Below are 21,261 nucleotides of genomic sequence, written 5' to 3' on the forward strand. Positions count from 1 at the left end.
GGGGCCTCACTGTCTAATCACCTCATCCTCGTGTTTGTATCTCTAAAGATTGGGCGGTGGAAAATATTGAGGATGAAATTCCTGAAGAGGAAGAAACCTCAGGTCCGGAAGCACAATGAGGCGGGAATCAACAGGAGGGAGTCCCTGGTGCAGTTGGAGTATACCTGCTACTTTGTAGACTGAGAGTGGGCGGGATGAAATAAAGAAGATGATGTATAGGAATGCAATTGTTTTGTTTTTCATTTGTTTACTTATTTGAGAGAGGAGAATGGGAAGGGCAGAGGGAGAGGGATATTCAGACCCTGCACCGAACAGGGAGCCTGATACAGGCCTGATCCCAGGGTCCTGGGTAATGATCCAAGCTGCAGTCAGACACTTAACCTACTGAGCCACGAAGGTGCTCTTCTCTGGTCTATTCCATCATAAACAGTAGGGTATTTGGATAAAATAAGAATTCTGCCCTGGGATCGGATTGTGCAGTTGGTCATATTCTTCTTTTTATTTGATGGTCATTCTCTGCAGACCAGCTCTGACTCCCTTTGTCACTGGCAAGCATCAAAGCCCTTGTTGATGTTTGGTTGGCATCTCTTGGGAATAGAGCAGGAGACCTTTTGGTTCGGGTTATTGCCTTTGGTCTTGGATGGAGCCAATCTCTTGATACACAGCTGTGCCACGCCCATCTGAACTTGCACACAGACTGCTTCCGTGGGAGCCAGGTGCTGGTACAGCCGGGGCCCCACTCCCTCTGCACCTACAGGTCACACAGTAGCAATGCTGGGCTACCCCCAGTTCTGCCCAAAGGGTGGAAGTGCACTCTAGGGATGGGCATCCCTGAAATGGTCCCTCTCAGCACCTCCTCCCGGATCCAGCAGAAGTGAGGTGGGAGGGGTGCCGGGAGCACAGTTCCCTCCTCTCCTCCTTGCACAATCCTCAGTCCTGGGACAAGAATAAAATCTGCACTTGCCTCTGTGTGAGAAGGGATCGAGTGCAGCCAGCCAAGGCCATCGAGGCCTTCACTGGGTGCAGGGAATCTAGAGGAATCTGTGAAAGCTGCTGGGCTGGCGGCACACGCTTGCGCTCAAGGTCCTGCAGAACTAGTCTCCTGGTCTGACCAGGCCCAGGACACAGGCCCTAGGCAGGGAGGCCAGGATTTCTGCTCCTGTCTGATCTCACTGCTATAGCCACACAGTGCTGGGCCTGCTCCCCACGTCAAGGGTTGGCCCAGTCTAGGACATTCCCTCATGCCTGCCTGGAGCCCATGGCCCAGTCCTTCCAGGGATCAGGGCAGATGCTGGCTCGAGCTGGTATTGAGGAGGCCTCACCTGCTGTACAAACCCCATCAGCCCACTTTTAAACTAAGGGAAACTGGGCAACATCGTTTACCTCTAGCATCACATTCATCTCCTCTATGGGCTACGACATGTATGGGCTTTTCCAGAGATTCAGTGTGTCCCAGATTTAGGAGTCTCATGGTTTGTCTCCCTCTCTAATTTTTCCCACTCAATCCCCTCCTTTCCCTCATTATCTTGTTCCTATTTCTTATATTCCAGGAGGAGAGCACTTGATGGCATGAGCACTGGGTGTTAAACTATATGTTGGCAAACTGAATTTACCTAAACATAAATAAAAATTTTTTAAAAAGAATAAAGGTTAAGTTTGTCTCAAGTACCTAAGATCACCCCACGCACAAAGCAGTCACATTATAAGCCCAGTGGGATATCACTCTCAGGGCCACATGCAACCCCAACCCGTAGGCCCCCAGGCCCATTGCACCTACTCCAGCATTGCCTGGATTGGCTCTTTGATCAACTGATTAAGGAGGGGAGCCCCAGGCTCTGAGACTGTGGTCTCCTTGTTGCCCTCAAAAGCCATACAGAATTTGGAAGGACAGAAAAACAGGAGACCTCATTTACCCAGGAAAACACCCCTTTTGAGGTTCTTATGTTCCTGAGGTTCCAAGCATCTCCCTGTGTCATTTCACTCCATTTGGTAGAAGGTTCTTGCTCATCATTTAATGTCCAAGTTACCTACTGAGGGGAACTGGGTGGCTCATTCAGGGAAGCATCTGACTCTTGATTTCAGCTCAGCACATTCTCTCAGGAGCCTGAGATCCGGCCCCTCTTGGGATTCCTCACTGGTCATGAAACCTTCCTAGGATTCTCTGCCTCCCTCTCCCCCAGCCCATTCATATCCAAATTGGCCTTCCCTCAATCAAAAACTATATTAAAAATAATAAACATGAACTGCAATAAAATTTTTTTAATGAAAATAAATAAATATTGGCTCAATGACTGATTCTTCCAGTTGTTTACCACCTGCTTGTCTGCCGACTTTGTCTTGTTTTCACTTTCATTCACCTTTTGCCTTCATTCTTTAAAGCTATCTTTCCTGAACATAACGTCCTAGGCTCAGAGGTGTTTTCCTTCTATACTTGTGTCACCATTGCAGTGTCTTCTGACCTGTTTTCTGAGAAGTCACGGGCCTTGGAATTTGTATTCTGTTAGGTTGAATGTGTCCTTTTCCTCTGCTTTCAAGGTTTTTCTTCCTCTTTGCCAGCAGATTGGTTACAATGTGTCCGGAGGAGGGTTTTCAGAGCTTTGTAGATCTGAGTCACAGATTTGTGAAATTTTTAGCCATTTTGTCCCCATACCTTCTACACCAGCTGCTTTCCTACAGAAACTCCATGCTGTGGAACTTAGCACTTTTGATGTATCCTAGGCATGCATGTTTAAGTTCCTATCAATTTTTGTTCAGTCTTTTCGCACTCCTCTCATGATAGTACGATTTCTCTTGTTCTGTTTTTTTTTTTCTCTTGTTCTGTTTACACATCCACTGTCTGCTTTGTTTCTTCATCGGATTGCTGAGCCTATCCAGTGAATTTTCATCCTGGATAGTGCGTGTCAAGTTTTAAAATTTCCACTTGGTCTTCTGAGAGCAAGATGTCCACAGCTCTTTCTATGGTTATGAGTTTCCCAGTGTCTACAATCAAAAACCTTAGGTGAAAAATGTTTATGGATCTCTGTGGATACAAAACTGGACCAAACTACTTCACGCTTGAGGAAAAATCAAAATACAACCAGCAAAGGAGTCGATTGAAAGCAACCAGGAAATTCATTCCTTTAGTTGATTCAAGAAAACTTATTCCAGGGGCACAGGTTTGGTTCATTCAGGTATGTGACTGCCTCCTGGTTTCATCTGAGTTCATGACCTCAGGTCATCAGATTATCCTAGGTTGGACTCCATGCTTAGGATGGAGCCTGCTTAGTATTCTCTCTCCCTTTTCCTCTACTGCTCTCCCCCTTACACTTTCTCTTTTGCTCTCTTTAAAAAAAAAAAAAAAGAATCATTCTTTTACTGTGCTCAGGACACCACACTAAAGACAAAAATACAAACCTATATTATTTACATTTTATATGTGAAATTCATAATTTAAATGGTCAGTCAGTAGTTTATGTCAAAATAGTAAAACTGCTTTTACCACTCAAATTTGGTCAAATTAAAAGGTAGGGGTTGTGAAGCAAACATTTGGACACTAGTCTGTGTACAGTATTAACAACATAAAATCACTGATTATGTTTTAATAAGGAGACCTTATTATTGAGATTAGGATTAGACTGGTGTCATAAAGCAGCATATAATATAAAAATTTCCGTATCGCCCTATCCCTTGGCACATATTTTCCACAATCATACATGCCTGCATTAGTGTGGAATTTTTATCACAAAGAACAAACCAGTGTAGAGATATTATTATCATTGAAGTTGACCACATATATTAAGGACTGCTCTGTGTTATGCATCTGACTGTTTTGACAAATACATAATATTATGTATCCAAGGACCCTGGGATCATGATATGAGCCCAAAGTAGATGCCCAACTAAAGGAATGAGCCTGGTGCCCACATTACTACTGTTTTTTTTTAAATTGAAATCAAGATGGTACACAAGGTTACATTAGTCTCAGGTGTACCACATATGGATTCGATACTTGTATAGGGTAATACTGTGCTCACAAGTGTAGATACCATGTGTCCCCATAGAGCACTATTACAATTCCACTGATCATATTCCCTATGCTGTACGTTTGATCTCCGTGATCTTTTTTAATGCATAACGGGAAGCCTGTCCCTCCTACTCTGCTTCACAGCTATGGCTATTGGTAAATGGTATACTTTGAGTATTTAAACCTCTCCCGGATGGAATATTTTCACCAAACTGATTACTGGTACACCTGGGTGGCTCAGTGGTTGAGCGTCTGCCTTTGGCTCAGGTTATGGTCCCGTGGGCCTGGGATCGAGTTCTGCATCGGGTTCCCCCACATGGAGCCTGATTCACCCTCTGCCTATGTCTCTGCCTCGGTATCTCTCATGAATACATAAACCTTTAAAAAAAAAAACCTGTGAGTGAATAAATACAATAGAGCACTAGACTAAATAGAACAAAAGAGAATAACTGTCTAGCATTGAATCAAACCTACCAAGAAAAGGGGTAAAATCAGGTTGAAAAACTTACAAAAGAGAGGACAGCATATGTGGACCTACAGAGACAGAAATGATTTTGCCAGATGTCCAGAAGGTGGGAGTTTTTAGTTGGATTTCACAACAAGCTGCATGAGTGATGGGAAGTCATCATTGGAATCGATGTGCAGATCAGTTCTATTTGTGCACTGATTATGTCAGGCTACTTGAAGTTGCCATTGACTTTTTGGGGAAGATTTTATTTATTTCAGAGAGAGAGAGAGAGTGCGAGCATAAGCAAGGGAGAAAGGCAGAGGGAAAGGGAGAAGCACATTCTGGGCTGAACAAGGCCCCAAGGAGGGGATGGATTGCAGGACACTGGGGCCTTGGCCTGAGCTGAAGGTTTTCCTCATCCACCAAGGAGGATGGACCCCAGACCCTCATATGATACTTATTAATCACTCTCTACAATAGTCTTGCCCTGTACCCATATAAACAGTGATCGCTCAGTAATTCCTGAGCACCACATCCAATGAATGCATTGACAGTTATTTTGTGTCCTCCTAAATCTTGCCAAGTGTGTGGTGCAGGAGTTTTTCCACAAAAAAGTCAGTGAATGAGTTTCCAACTTCTATGGAATGCTCACCCATTTTCCTGAATTAGAAATGGTCCTTTTTTCCTCTTTTTGGAGCGAATTCAGATATGACAAGGAACAGTGTATTTTTTAGGAGTAAGGACCATTTTTGTGGGTTTTGGAGGGGATGTTTTAAACAGTGTAGTAAGGGACCTTTCTCTCACATGCAGTTTTTCCTCAAGAATTTCGTGTGGCTCCTTCAGTAAACGAGAGATCCATCCCCCAGGAATAGCTCCTGCTTTTTCATGGGTGCAACCTGTGCTTCCTTTGGAGGCCTATCGTTTTACTACTGTTGCTCATGTGGTGTTGAATACTCACTAGGAGAACCAATGACAAAGGACACACATGACCTGACCCTCATGGTTTACTCTTTTGTGTAAGTGCAGACGTCTCAGAAACCAGCGAAAGTGGTATGTATTCTTGAACCACTCTCTTGCAGAAAAAAAAAAATCTAAATAGTACGGCAGATGCAGCAACCTGCTGTTCTCTTCTGGACAGCCACCCGATTCCATGTTCCTGAGGCTTGGGGGTGTGAGACAGGCAGCTTTCCCAGTGAGAAAACATGCCTACATTTCTACAATACTAGGAGCTGGTGTGTTCACCGTTTGGTATGGTTGTAAGTGCATGACTCTTAGGGTGGAGTGACTTGTTTAAACCTATGAGTGTGACAGAGTTGTGTGTGCATGTGTGTGACACAGAGAGAGAATTGTGAGTGAGAGAGAGAGAGAGAGAGAGAGAATGAGAGACAGCTATGGACACAGAAATACAGAGAAAGGGGGAAGGAGAGAGAAAGAATAAGAGAGTTTTCCCAGGACATTGTCCCACTGACACTGCACCATGGCTTCTCTCATCATTCTCCAAAATAAAGAAAATCCTAACACACCATATTTTCCAGCCCTAACCCCGTGAGTGGCCCGACAGTGGTAGCTCAGCCCATGCTTAGTTACCAAATGCCATCATGTTCACTAGCCTTCGTTCATACTGATCAACAGTCCCCATTAGCCTTTTATTTTCTTCACGAAATTATTTATGTATTTGAGAGAGAGAGAGAGCAGAAGAGGCAAGAGGGGCAGAGGGAGAGAAAGAAACACACCCTTTGCTGAGCAGGGAGCCCCACATCAGGCTCCATTTCAGGTCCCAGACACCCTGACCTGAACCAAAGGCAGACTTAGCTGACTGAGCAACTCAGGCACCACTACCTGAATTATTCTTGAGCAGCATGACCCATGTGCTGATGGGTACTCTGTGTCCTTCTAGAAGCACTTTATGGTCCCTTCATCATGAGACTATTCCAGAACATCAGAGGAGAAGTGCAAGTTAATGCTGTCAAGGTGAGCTCAGTATCTTTGAGGAACGAATGTTGCTTTCTCGGTTGCTTTCCACACAAATTCTGATGAACATCAGACAGCGTCCATTTGAGATGAAATACATAATCTTCCTGGTGGCAAGGGTGCTGAGTGCTTGCCTCTTGGCATGCATTAGCTTATCTGAGAGGATGTTTACCACTGGCGACACCAAAGCTGCTTATAAAGACAGTGATGGGGTACTTTCCCTCATCAATGGTGTCTCCTGCTTGGCTGGGGAATGTTGTAGTCACCATCCTGAATGGACTGGAGAGACACATCCTTCAGGACAAACAACTTCCTTCAGGTATCCTTTCACTTCCTTTGGGCACCATGGTCTCTAACATGATGTTCCATCTGGTTTCCTAAAGTCATTCAGAGAAGTAAAGATCAGTTTTTACTAGGTAATAACATCTATCGAATAAAAACAATAGAAGATTTATTTTTGTTAAAGTTGAGCTATAGATTAATGTCCAAATATTAGCTTTACTCTAAGAATCATTAACCATAATCACATTTGAGTTGTAGGGTGCCAGTGGTATCAGTCACTTAATTGTACGCCCTGGGGTCAGGACCTAATCCCATGGTCGGGGTTCAGCTACATGTTGGGGTCCCTCCACATGGGGAGCCTACTCCTCCTCCTAACCCTCAGCCCGCTCACGTTTTCTCCCTCTATCCCTTTCTCTTTCTCTCCCTCAATTTAATAAATTGATTGGTTAATTATCTAATTAAATCTTGAAAAATTAACTTAACTTGATTGGAAAAAACATTTTTACTATTCTGGCCACCAAGTGATGCCTCACCTTCTAAATTAAAATATTCACACAGAACAGTAGGAATATGGCTTAGAACTTTTGACCTATGAATGGGACACAAGCAAACTAGAATAATGATTTTTTAAACTTTTTTTGACGCATAGGATATCCTGAAAATGCACTACCATAAAGAAAGACAGGACCATAATAGAGTCATGCAAAATGAAATAAATACAAAGGAAACTAATTAAATAATCAGGTAATTACAAGTTCCAGACAGACAGGGAAATGACTTTCCATTTCATTCATGAGTTGAAAACGATGCTGCTGGAATAGTAACTCCTCTCCTGCTGTCAGTGGAGCTAAACCCAAAATTGCAGAACTCACTCATAAACATACATGGAAATGGAAACGGAGCCCTTACAGGGACCACAACACACTGGTACATCATGTGCAAAGTGCTTTTTTTTTTTTTAAAGATTTATTTATTTATGATAGACCTACAGAGAGAGAGAGAGAGAGAGAGAGAGGCAGAGACACAGGAGGAGGGAGAAGCAAGCTCCATGCCTGGAGCCCAACGTGGGACTCCATCCTGATACTCCAGGATCACGCCCTGGGCCAAACGCAGGCGCCAAACAGCTGAGCCACCCAGGGACCCGCAGAAAGGGCTTTAAAACAAAAAGAAGACAACAGGGGGAAGAAGGCCAGAGAGTAGAGTCCTCAACTCACCTGATCCGCCAAGGATCCCTTCTAACAAGGTAGAAGGTGAAAGTGGATACAAAGAAAGAAAGAAGGGGGGGGGCAGGGCTTCTAACAAGGCAAGACAGGAAGGGGGAAAGGGAAAGGAAGGAAGAAGCCTGGGGGCAGGTGGGGGGGGTGGGGAGCTGCAGGCCAGAGGAGATGGCTCCAGCCTGGCGGGAAAGCCTGGGCGCCCCTAGAGCCCAGCCCCGGAGAGGAGGGGTGTCGGGCTGAACCCCAGGAGGGGCGGCGGAGCCCCCAGGTTCCTGGGGTCACTAGCAGACGAGGCACGCCCGGGGCAGAGCGCCCCAGGCCCGCGGGCCCAGCTCGGGACAGCGCTGGAGCCGCAGGCGGCGGGGCCTCAGGGAGAAGCAGGGGGGCAGGCGGGGGCTCCGGGCGGGCGGGGCGCTGCACCTGCTGCCTTCGGGCGCCCGCCATGGCCCCGGGAGCGCGGTGCAGGCAGCACAGGCCCCAGAGCCCAGGGCCCGGGGGACACGGCCGAGGTCCTGCCTCCCCCCGGGGCGGGTGGAGGCTTCACAACTGCAGAATTAAGATCTCATCAGGCTGAAGTTAAAAATCAATTAAATGAGGTGCAATCCAAATTGGGGGTCCTAATGGCAAGGCATAAGGTGCTGGAAGAAAGAATGAGCAACACAGAAGACTCCTTGATGGCAAGGAAGGAAGCTGAGGAAAACAGAGAAAAACAATGAAAGGACCACGAGGAAAGGTTAAGGGAAATACATGACAGCTTCAGAAGGAAGAATTACGTATCACTGGGGTTCCAGAGAGCACCCAGAAGGACAGAGGGCCAGAAAGCATATTTAAACAAATCCAAGCTGAGAGCTTCCCTAATTCAGGAGGGGAATAGGCTCTCAGACCCAGGAGATAGAGTGGTCCTCCCCCCAAATCAATAAAAACCGTTCAACACCTCAACACTTAATAGTGAAACTTGCAAATTCTATAGAAAAAGAGAAAATCTGTAAAGTAGATAGAGGCAGCAGATTCTTAACGAATATGGGGAGAATTGTTACATTAATAGCAGACCTCTCCTCAGAGACCTGGGAGGCCAGAAAGGGCTGGCGGGATTGATTCAGGGTCCTAGATGAGAAGAACATGCAGGCAAGAAAACTCTATCCAGCAAGGCTCTCATTCAGAATAGAAGGAGAGATAAAGAGCTTCCAAGATAGGCAGAAACTGCAAGAATATGTGACCACCAAACCAGCTCTGCAAGAAATATTAAGGAGTATCATAGGAAAATTAACATGCTTCCAGAAAATTTGTTCAGGTTTAAGTGAGCAGTTGAGATAGAAATGATTTATATATGCTGTGATTTAGTCTATGGGTTTATTTGAAAATTAGTCACCATGCAGTCTGTTTTTATAGTGTATGCATAATGATTGTACTATATAGGAAGGATGACGTGGTGTTACATTATCCCTAATAGGAACAACGCTTTTAACTGTTAAAGAGTAATCTTGCTTTCCTCAGGAGGGGGGAAAAACACCCCAACTCTATACAGCTTCAGACATTCTGTACAATCCCTTAGAGGATGGGGCTTCTGCACACACTTTTGGTCAAAGAAGAGACTAAGGGCACATCTTTTGAAAACATTCTAATGAAATGACTCATAAACCCATTCCACCTATAACTGTAATTTAACTCAAATACTAATAACCAGAGCTTGGCTCAGCAGGGATTCCCTAGAGCCAGGTATAAAGCCTTGTGAAGGAAGCCGAGATATGCCACCCCAAAATATATATTTATATATGTTTTTGGGAAGAGGAATCCAGAAACAAATCTTAGTGTTAATGTCTTCCCATAAATTTACCTTTCCAGTTTGCCGCCCTTGATAGCCTAAAACTGCTTTTCTTTAGGCTATCATTTTTTCTACAAATGTATTATTGTTCTTTGCTGAAGATGCTATAAAGCTCACAGTTTTAAGCTGCTGCTTTGAGTTCCTCTTTGTTTTTTATTTCTTCGGTGTGATGTGCACTGCAAACCTTTATAAATTTTTTCTTTTGATGATATCCTCTTGGTAATGAGTCCCCCCCGAAAACCCAAGATGGGAAGATATGGAGTTTAGCCTCCCGCCACATCAGAACTCGTTCTAGTTGTATTCTCATGGAAGAACGCAGGCAAAAATGAACTCTGCTTAGTTGGCAATTAGCCTGGGGCAGGCCATCCAAAGGTTGCAGTTGCCTACATGAGATTGTGAACTTACTGCATCAGCTACACTGGTGGACTTTCTCCTAACACTGAACACTGGAATCCTCAAATTTAAACTCCAAAATATCAAAGGTCATTCTTTCGTGCAGAAAAGGATTCTGCACATCAACAACCAGGCATGTGACACTAACAATAAGACTGAAGAAAAAGAAATTACAGTCAATCCGATTTATAATTGTACCCAAAAGCATAACATACCTAGGAATAAACCTAACCAAAGACGTAAAGGATCTGGAGCCTAAAAACTAGATAACAAAAAAAAAAAAAACAAAAAAAAACTAGAGAACACATTGAAAGAAACTCAAGAAGGCACAAAGAGGCAGAAAAATATTCAGTGATCATGGGTTGGAAGAATTAATATTGTGAAAAGGTCGGTGCTACACAGGGCCATATACACATTTAATGCAATCCCTATGAAAATACCACAGACTTTCTTCAGAGAGTGGGAACAAACCATCTTTAGATTTCTCTGGAAATGGAAAAGACCCCAATTAGCCAGGGAACGATTAAAAACGAAGACCACAGCTGGGGGCAACACAAGGCCCGATTTCAGGTTGTACTACAAACCCAAGGCCGAAAAGACAGTGTGGTAGTGGCACAAAAACAGACCCATGAATCAATGGAACCGAATAGCGAATCCAGAAGTGGACCCTCAACTTTATGGTCAACTAATATTCGAGAAACCAGGAAAGACTATCCCGGGAAAAAAGAGAGTCTCCTCAAAAAATGGAGCTGGGAACATTGGACATCCACATGCAGAAGAAGGAACCTAGACCATTCTCTGACACCACACACAGGGAAAAACTCAAAAAGGATGAACGATCTAAATGTGAGACAAGAATCCATCCAAATCCGAGAGGTGAACAGAGGCAACACCGTTTTTCAACTTGGCCACAGCAACATCCCGCAAGATACGTCCGCCAAGGCAAGAGAAACAAAAGCAACAAGGAATTATTGGGACTTCAGCCAGATCGAAAGCTCCTGCGCAGCAAAAGAAACAGTCCACAAAAGTAAAAGACAACCTGCAGAACGGGAGAAGATACTTGCAAACGACCGCTCAGTCAAAGGGCTGGTGTCCAAGGTCTATAAAGAACATACTCAACTCAAGAGCAGAGAAACAAACAATCCGATCGTGAAACGGGCAAAAGACCCAAACAGAAATCTCACAGGGGAAGACAGAGACATGGCCAACAAGCACATGAGAACATGGCCCGCAAGCTGACCATCAGGGAACTACAGATCCACATCCCCATGAAATACCACCTCACACCGGCAGGAATGGGGAAAAGTCACAAGACAGGAAACAACAAATGTTGGAGAGGACGCGGACAAAGGGGAACCCTCTTGCACTGTAGGTGGGAATGTGAACTGGTGCAGCCACTCCGGAAAACTGTGTGGAGGTTCCCCAAAGAGTTAAGAACAGATCTTCCCTCCGGCCCAGCAATTGCACTGCTGGGATATACCCCAAAGCTGCAGATGCGGTGAAACGCGGGGACACCTGCACCCCGATGTTTATGGCAGCAATGTCCACAATAGCCAAACTGTGGAAGGAGCCTCGGGGTCCATCGAGAGATGAATGGATAAAGAAGATGTGGTCCACAGCTACAACGGAATATTACTCAGCCGTGAGAAACGACAAATACCCACCATTTGCTCTGACGTGGACGCACCTAGAGGGACTTATGCTGAGTGAAATGAGTCCATCGGAAAAGGACAAACTTGATATGGTCTCATTCATTTGGGGAATATAAAAACTAGTGAAAGGCACTAAAGGGAATGGGGAAGATGAAGGAAAATATCAGTGAGGGTGACAAAACAGGAGACACACCGAACTCTGGGAACTGAACAAGGGGTAGTGGAAGGGGAGGTGGGCGGGCGGTTGGGGCGACCGGGTGATGGCCACTGATGGGGGCACTTGGCGGGATGAGCACTGGGTGTTATGCTATATGCTGGCAAATAGAACTACAATAAAAAAATGTAAAAACAGAAAACATTTTGGTAATACTTAACACGGACTAGTATGTCCAAATGTTAGCTTCAAAACCCCTCCTATGAAATCGGACAAAATTAGAGTTCTCAATGCGATTTCACAATTTTGGCCACAAACTAATGACTGACCTTTCAAGTTAAGATGTGGACACATGAAACATAAAGAATACGGCTTAGGAGGTCTGTCTCTACGATGGCACCCCGAGCAAAACTGAATAATGATTCTGTTTTGCGTGTGTGGAGAGAGCAAAAGAGCAAGTGTAAGGAGGAGAGGGGCAGAGGGAAAGGAAGAGAGAATACGAAGCAGGCTCCATGCTGAATATGGGTGAATCTGATGACCTTGAGGTCATGACCAGAGCTGAAACCCCGGAGGCAGAGACTTAGCTGACAGAAACACCCAGGTGCCCCTAGGACAAGATTTCTTGAGGCTATTATTTAATGAATCAATTTTCATGTTACCCTCCGGCCTGTCGTCTGTTGGCTGAACTCTTCTGATACGGAGGATGGAAAACATTTTTGGCCATGCTCCAGGGCAGGTGTACCAAGGGTTTCTTCGAGATTCAGGTTCGGTTGTTATCACTCCAGCTCCTGGGAAATAAATGGACATAGAAAGAGCTGTTGACTGACAGGTTGTTGTTAGAAGAGCCTCGAAAATTAAGGAGTCAATCCCATTTACAACTGCACCCAAAAACATAAGCTACCCGGGAATAAACCTAACCAAAGAGGTAAAGGATCTGTACCCTAAACACCACAGAACGTTCCTGAAAGAAATCGAGGAAGGCATCAAGAGAAGGAAAAAGGTTCCATGCTCATGGAGAGGAAGAATTAATATTGTGAAAATGTCCATGCTACCCAGGGCAATTTATATATTTCACGCAATCCCTATCAAAATACTGGGGACTTTCTTCAGAGAGTTAGAACAAACCATCTTAAGATTCTAGTGTGGGGGATCCCTGGGTGGCGCAGCGGTTTAGTGGCTGCCTTTGGCCCAGGGCGCGATCCTGGAGATCTGGGATCGAATCCCACGTCGGGCTCCCGGTGCATGGAGCCTGCTTGTCCCTCTGCCTATGTCTCTGCCCCATTCTCTCTCTCTGTGTGACTATCATTAATAAATAAAAATAAAAAAAAATAAGATGCTAGTGTGGATACTGAAAAGACCCCAAAGAGCCAGGGGACTATTCAAAACGAAGGCCACAGCTGGGGGCATCACAAGGCCCGATTTCAGGTTGTACTACAAAGCCGTGGCTATCAAGACAGTGTGGTAGTGGCACAAAAACAGACCCATAGCTCAATGGAACCGAATAGCGAATCCAGAAGTCGACCCTCAACTTTATGGTCAACTCTATTCGAGAAAGCAGGAAAGACTATCCCTGGAAAAAGACAGTCTCTTCAATAAAGGGTGCTGGGAACACTGGACATCCACATGCAGAAGACGGAAGCTAGACCATTCTCTGACACCACACACAGGGAAAAACTCAAAAAGGATGGAAGATCTAAATGTGAGACAAGAATCCATCCAAATCCGAAAGGCGAACAGAGGCAACACCGTTTTTCAACTTGGCCACAGCAACATCTCGCAAAATACGTCTGCCAAGGCAAGAGAAACAAAAGCAATGAGGAATTATTGGGACTTCAGCCAGATCGAAAGCTCCTGCGCAGGAAAAGAAACAGTCCACAAAAGTTAAAGAAAACCTACAGAACGGGAGAAGATATTTGCAAACGACCGCTCAGACAAAGGGCTAGTGTCCAAGATCTCTAAAGAACATACTCAACTCAAGAGCAAAGAAACAAACAATCTGATCATGAAACGGGCAGAAGACCCGAACAGAAATCCCACAGGGGAAGACAGAGACACGGCCAACAAGCACATGAGAACATGGCCCGCATCACTGGCCATCAGGAAACTACAGATCCAAACCCCCATGAGATACCACTTCACACCGGCGGGAATGGGGAAAAGTCACGAGACAGGAAACAAGAAATGTTGGAGAGGACGCGGACAAAGGGGAACCCTCTTGCACTGTAGGTGGGAATGTGAACAGGTGCAGCCACTCCGGAAAACTGTGTGGAGGTTCCTCAAAGAGTTAAGAACAGATCTTCCCTCCAGCCCAGCAATGGCACTGCTGGGGATTCACCCCAAAGCTGAAGATGCGGTGAAATGCGGGGACACCTGCACCCCGAAGTTTATGGCAGCAATGTCCACAATAGCCAAACTGTGGAAGGAGCCTCGGGGTCCATCGAGAGATGAATGGATAAAGTTGATGTGGTCCACGGCTACAACGGAATATTACTCAGCCATGAGAAACGACGAATACCCACCATTTGCTCCGACGTGGATGCACCTGGAGGGACTTATGCTGATTGAAATAAGTCCATCGGAAAAGGACAAACTTGATATGGTCTCATTCATTTGGGGAATATAAAAACTAGTGAAATGCAATAAAGGGAATGGGGAAAATGAAGGAAAATATCAGTGAGGGTGACAAAACAGGAGACACACCGAACTCTGGGAAGTGAACAAGGGGTAGTGGAAGGGGAGGTGGGCGGGCGGTTGGGGCGACTGGGTGATGGCCCCTGATGGGCGCACTTGGCGGGATGAGCACTGGGTGTTATGCTATATGCTGGCAATTTGAGCTCCAATAAAAAAATGTAAAAACAGAAAACATTTTGCTAATACTTAACACGGACTAGTATGTCCAAATGTTACCTCACAACCCCTCCCATGAAATCTGACCAAATTAGAGTTCTCAATGCGATTTCACAATTTTGGCCACAAACTAATGACTGACCTTTCAAGTTAAGATGTGGACACATGAAACATAAAGAATACGGCTTAGGAGGTCTGTCTCTACGATGGCACCCCGAGCAAAACTGAATAATGATTCTGTTTTGCGTGTGTGGAGAGAGCAAAAGAGCAAGTGTAAGGAGGAGAGGGGCAGAGGGAAAGGAAGAGAGAATACGAAGCAGGCTCCATGCTGAATATGGGTGAATCTGATAACCTTGAGGTCATGACCGGAGCTGAAACCCAGGAGGCAGAGACTTAGCTGACAGAAACACCCAGGTGCCCCTAGGACAAGATTTCTTGAGGCTATTATTTAATGAATCAATTTTCATGTTACCCTCCGGCCTGTCGTCTGTTGGCTGAACTCTTCTGTTTCTGCGGATTGCAAAGAGCTTTCGCCGTGCTCCTGGGCAGATGTACCCAGGTTGTCTGCTATATTCAGGTTCGGTTGTTATCACAGCAGCTCCTGGTAAATAAATGGACATAGAAAGAGCTGTTGACTGACAGGTTGTTGTTAGAAGAGCCTCGAAAATTAAGGAGTCAATCCCATTTACAACTGCACCCAAAAGCATAAGCTACCCGGGAATAAACCTAACCAAAGAGGTAAAGGATCTGTACCCTAAACACCACAGAACGTTCCTGAAAGAAATCGAGGAAGGCATCAAGAGAAGGAAAAAGGTTCCATGCTCATGGAGAGGAAGAATTAATATTGTGAAAATGTCCATGCTACCCAGGGCAATTTACACATTTCACGCAATCCCTAACAAAATACCGGGGACTTTCTTCAGAGAGTTGGAACAAACCATCTTAAGATTCTAGTGTGGAACCGGAAAAGACCCCAAAGAGCCAGGGGACTATTCAAAACGAAGGCCACAGCTGGGGGCATCACGAGGCCCGATTCCAGGTTGTACTACAAAGCCGTGGCCATCGAGACAGTGTGGTAGTAGCACAAACACAGACCCATAGATCAATGGAACCGAGTAGCGCATCCAGAAGTGGACCCTCAACTTTATGGTCAACTAATATTCGCGAAAGCTGGAAAGACTATCCCTGGATAAAGACAGTGTCTTCCATAAAGGGTGCTGGGAACACTGGACATCCACATGCAGAAGAAGGAAGCTAGACCATTCTCTGACACGACACACAGGGAAAAACTCAAAAAGCATGAACGATCTAAATGTGAGACAAGAATCCATCCAAATCCGAGAGGCGAACAGAGGCAACACCGTTTTTCAACTTGGCCACAGCAACATCTCGCAAGATACGTCCGCCAAGGCAAGAGAAACAAAAGCAACAAGGAATTATTGGGACTTCAGCCAGATCGAAAGCTCCTGCGCAGCAAACAACAGTCCACAAAAGTAAAAGACAACCTACAGAACGGGAGAAGATATTTGCAGACGACCGCTCAGTCAAAGGGCTAGTGTCCAAGATCTATAAAGAACATACTCAACTCAAGAGCAGAGAAACAAACAATCCGATCGTGAAACGGAAAAAGATCCAAACAGAAATCTCACAGGGGAAGACAGAGACACGGCCAACAAGCACATGAGAACATGCCCCACATCGCTGGCCATCAGGAAACTACAGATCCAAACCCCCAGGAGATACCACCTCACACCTGCGGGAATGGGGAAAAGTCACGAGACAGGAAACAACAAATGTTGGAGAGGACGCGGACAAGGGGGAACCCTCTTGCACTGTAGGTGGGAATGTGAACAGGTGCAGCCACTCCGGAAAACTGTGTGGAGGTTCCTCAAAGAGTTAAGAACAGATCTTTCCTCCGGGCCAGCAATGGCACTGCTGGGGTTATACCCCAAAGCTAAAGATGCGGTGAAATGCGGGGACACCTGCACCCCGATGTTTATGGCAGCAATGTCCACAATAGCCAAACTGTGGAAGGAGTCTCGGAGTCCTTCGAGAGATGAATGGATAAAGAAGATGTGGTCCACGGCTACAACGGAATATAACTCAGCCGTGAGAAACGACAAATACCCACCATTAGCTCCGACGTGGATGCACCTGGAGGGACTTATGCTGAGTGAAATGAGTCCATCGGAAAAGGACAAACTTGATATGGTCTCATTCATTTGGGGAATATAAAAACTAGTGAAGGCAATAAAGGGAAAGGGGAAAATGAAGGAAAATATCAGTGAGGGTGACAAAACAGGAGACACACCGAACTCTGGGAACTGAACAAGGGGTAGTGGAAGGGGAGGTGGGCGGGCGGTTGGGGCGACTGGGTGATGGCCCCTGATGGGGGCACTTGGCGGGATGAGCACTAGGTGTTATGCTATATGCTGGCAAATTGAACTCCAATAAAAAAATGTAAAAACAGAAAACATTTTGCTAATACTTAACACGGACTAGTATGTCCAAATGTTACCTCACAACCCCTCCCATGAAATCGGACCAAATTAGAGTTCTCAATGCAATTTCACAATTTTGGCCACAAACTAATGACTGACCTTTCAAGTTAAGATGTGGACACATGAAACATAAAGAATACGGCTTAGGAGGTCTGTCTCTATGATGGCACCCCGAGCAAAACTGAATAATGATTCTGTTTTGCGTGTGTGGAGAGAGCAAAAGAGCAAGTGTAAGGAGGAGAGGGGCAGAGGGAAAGGAAGAGAGAATACGAAGCAGGCTCCATGCTGAATATGGGTGAATCTGATGACCTTGAGGTCATGACCAGAGCTGAAACCCCAGAGGCAGAGACTTAGCTGACAGAAACACCCAGGTGCCCCTAGGACAAGATTTCTTGAGGCTATTATTTAATGAATCAATTTTCATGTTACCCTCCGGCCTGTCGTCTGTTGGCTGAACTCTTCTGATACGGAGGATGGAAAACATTTTTGGCCATGCTCCAGGGCAGGTGTACCAAGGGTTTCTTCGAGATTCAGGTTCGGTTGTTATCACTCCAGCTCCTGGGAAATAAATGGACATAGAAAGAGCTGTTGACTGACAGGTTGTTGTTAGAAGAGCCTCGAAAATTAAGGAGTCAATCCCATTTACAACTGCACCCAAAAACATAAGCTACCCGGGAATAAACCTAACCAAAGAGGTAAAGGATCTGTACCCTAAACACCACAGAACGTTCCTGAAAGAAATCGAGGAAGGCATCAAGAGAAGGAAAAAGGTTCCATGCTCATGGAGAGGAAGAATTAATATTGTGAAAATGTCCATGCTACCCAGGGCAATTTATATATTTCACGCAATCCCTATCAAAATACTGGGGACTTTCTTCAGAGAGTTAGAACAAACCATCTTAAGATTCTAGTGTGGGGGATCCCTGGGTGGCGCAGCGGTTTAGTGGCTGCCTTTGGCCCAGGGCGCGATCCTGGAGATCTGGGATCGAATCCCACGTCGGGCTCCCGGTGCATGGAGCCTGCTTGTCCCTCTGCCTATGTCTCTGCCCCATTCTCTCTCTCTGTGTGACTATCATTAGTAAATAAAAATAAAAAAAAATAAGATGCTAGTGTGGATACTGAAAAGACCCCAAAGAGCCAGGGGACTATTCAAAACGAAGGCCACAGCTGGGGGCATCACAAGGCCCGATTTCAGGTTGTACTACAAAGCCGTGGCTATCAAGACAGTGTGGTAGTGGCACAAAAACAGACCCTTAGCTCAATGGAACCGAATAGCGAATCCAGAAGTCGACCCTCAACTTTATGGTCAACTCTATTCGAGAAAGCAGGAAAGACTATCCCTGGAAAAAGACAGTCTCTTCAATAAAGGGTGCTGGGAACACTGGACATCCACATGCAGAAGACGGAAGCTAGACCATTCTCTGACACCACACACAGGGAAAAACTCAAAAAGGATGAAAGATCTAAATGTGAGACAAGAATCCATCCAAATCCGAAAGGCGAACAGAGGCAACACCGTTTTTCAACTTGGCCACAGCAACATCTCGCAAAATACGTCTGCCAAGGCAAGAGAAACAAAAGCAACGAGGAATTATTGGGACTTCAGCCAGATCGAAAGCTCCTGCGCAGGAAAAGAAACAGTCCACAAAAGTTAAAGAAAACCTACAGAACGGGAGAAGATATTTGCAAACGACCGCTCAGACAAAGGGCTAGTGTCCAAGATCTCTAAAGAACATACTCAACTCAAGAGCAAAGAAACAAACAATCTGATCATGAAACGGGCAGAAGACCCGAACAGAAATCCCACAGGGGAAGACAGAGACACGGCCAACAAGCACATGAGAACATGGCCCGCATCACTGGCCATCAGGAAACTACAGATCCAAACCCCCATGAGATACCACTTCACACCGGCGGGAATGGGGAAAAGTCACGAGACAGGAAACAAGAAATGTTGGAGAGGACGCGGACAAAGGGGAACCCTCTTGCACTGTAGGTGGGAATGTGAACAGGTGCAGCCACTCCGGAAAACTGTGTGGAGGTTCCTCAAAGAGTTAAGAACAGATCTTCCCTCCAGCCCAGCAATGGCACTGCTGGGGATTCACCCCAAAGCTGAAGATGCGGTGAAATGCGGGGACACCTGCACCCCGAAGTTTATGGCAGCAATGTCCACAATAGCCAAACTGTGGAAGGAGCCTCGGGGTCCATCGAGAGATGAATGGATAAAGTTGATGTGGTCCACGGCTACAACGGAATATTACTCAGCCATGAGAAACGACGAATACCCACCATTAGCTCCGACGTGGATGCACCTGGAGGGACTTATGCTGATTGAAATAAGTCCATCGGAAAAGGACAAACTTGATATGGTCTCATTCATTTGGGGAATATAAAAACTAGTGAAATGCAATAAAGGGAATGGGGAAAATGAAGGAAAATATCAGTGAGGGTGACAAAACAGGAGACACACCGAACTCTGGGAAGTGAACAAGGGGTAGTGGAAGGAGAGGTGGGCGGGCGGTTGGGGCGACTGGGTGATGGGCACTGATGGGCGCACTTGGCGGGATGAGCACTGGGTGTTATGCTATATGCTGGCAATTTGAGCTCCAATAAAAAAATGTAAAAACAGAAAACATTTTGCTAATACTTAACACGGACTAGTATGTCCAAATGTTACCTCACAACCCCTCCCATGAAATCTGACCAAATTAGAGTTCTCAATGCGATTTCACAATTTTGGCCACAAACTAATGACTGACCTTTCAAGTTAAGATGTGGACACATGAAACATAAAGAATACGGCTTAGGAGGTCTGTCTCTACGATGGCACCCCGAGCAAAACTGAATAATGATTCTGTTTTGCGTGTGTGGAGAGAGCAAAAGAGCAAGTGTAAGGAGGAGAGGGGCAGAGGGAAAGGAAGAGAGAATACGAAGCAGGCTCCATGCTGAATATGGGTGAATCTGATAACCTTGAGGTCATGACCGGAGCTGAAACCCAGGAGGCAGAGACTTAGCTGACAGAAACACCCAGGTGCCCCTAGGACAAGATTTCTTGAGGCTATTATTTAATGAATCAATTTTCATGTTACCCTCCGGCCTGTCGTCTGTTGGCTGAACTCTTCTGTTTCTGCGGATTGCAAAGAGCTTTCGCCGTGCTCCTGGGCAGATGTACCCAGGTTGTCTGCTATATTCAGGTTCGGTTGTTATCACAGCAGCTCCTGGTAAATAAATGGACATAGAAAGAGCTGTTGACTGACAGGTTGTTGTTAGAAGAGCCTCGAAAATTAAGGAGTCAATCCCATTTACAACTGCACCCAAAAGCATAAGCTACCCGGGAATAAACCTAACCAAAGAGGTAAAGGATCTGTACCCTAAACACCACAGAACGTTCCTGAAAGAAATCGAGGAAGGCATCAAGAGAAGGAAAAAGGTTCCATGCTCATGGAGAGGAAGAATTAATATTGTGAAAATGTCCATGCTACCCAGGGCAATTTACACATTTCACGCAATCCCTAACAAAATACCGGGGACTTTCTTCAGAGAGTTGGAACAAACCATCTTAAGATTCTAGTGTGGAACCGGAAAAGACCCCAAAGAGCCAGGGGACTATTCAAAACGAAGGCCACAGCTGGGGGCATCACGAGGCCCGATTCCAGGTTGTACTACAAAGCCGTGGCCATCGAGACAGTGTGGTAGTAGCACAAACACAGACCCATAGATCAATGGAACCGAGTAGCGCATCCAGAAGTGGACCCTCAACTTTATGGTCAACTAATATTCGCGAAAGCTGGAAAGACTATCCCTGGATAAAGACAGTGTCTTCCATAAAGGGTGCTGGGAACACTGGACATCCACATGCAGAAGAAGGAAGCTAGACCATTCTCTGACACGACACACAGGGAAAAACTCAAAAAGCATGAACGATCTAAATGTGAGACAAGAATCCATCCAAATCCGAGAGGCGAACAGAG

At 45.6% G+C, this 21,261-nt stretch overlaps 1 protein-coding gene across 2 annotated transcripts in view; it reads right to left on the bottom strand.

Moving 5' to 3' along the window:
* LOC140594266 (uncharacterized) overlaps positions 1–21,261 on the bottom strand; it is a 45,400-nt gene that overhangs the window by 4,353 nt on the left and 19,786 nt on the right. Inside the window, exons 8-12 of one of the 2 annotated variants that reach the window (XM_072725178.1) lie at positions 20,380–20,508; positions 17,720–17,848; positions 15,262–15,390; positions 12,602–12,730; positions 3,375–6,799 (exon numbers count right to left, since the gene is read on the bottom strand). In XM_072725178.1, coding sequence (XP_072581279.1) covers positions 6,750–6,799; positions 12,602–12,730; positions 15,262–15,390; positions 17,720–17,848; positions 20,380–20,508 — 566 coding nt within the window. In that variant the 3' untranslated portion in view covers positions 3,375–6,749. Of the gene's footprint in view, positions 1–3,374; positions 6,800–12,601; positions 12,731–15,261; positions 15,391–17,719; positions 17,849–20,379; positions 20,509–21,261 lie in introns of those variants that run through there. The other variant, XR_011995030.1, reaches the window with a different exon arrangement.

Source organism: Vulpes vulpes, chromosome 10 (genome assembly GCF_048418805.1).
Source record: "Vulpes vulpes isolate BD-2025 chromosome 10, VulVul3, whole genome shotgun sequence".
Classification (NCBI taxonomy): Eukaryota; Metazoa; Chordata; class Mammalia; order Carnivora; family Canidae; genus Vulpes; species Vulpes vulpes.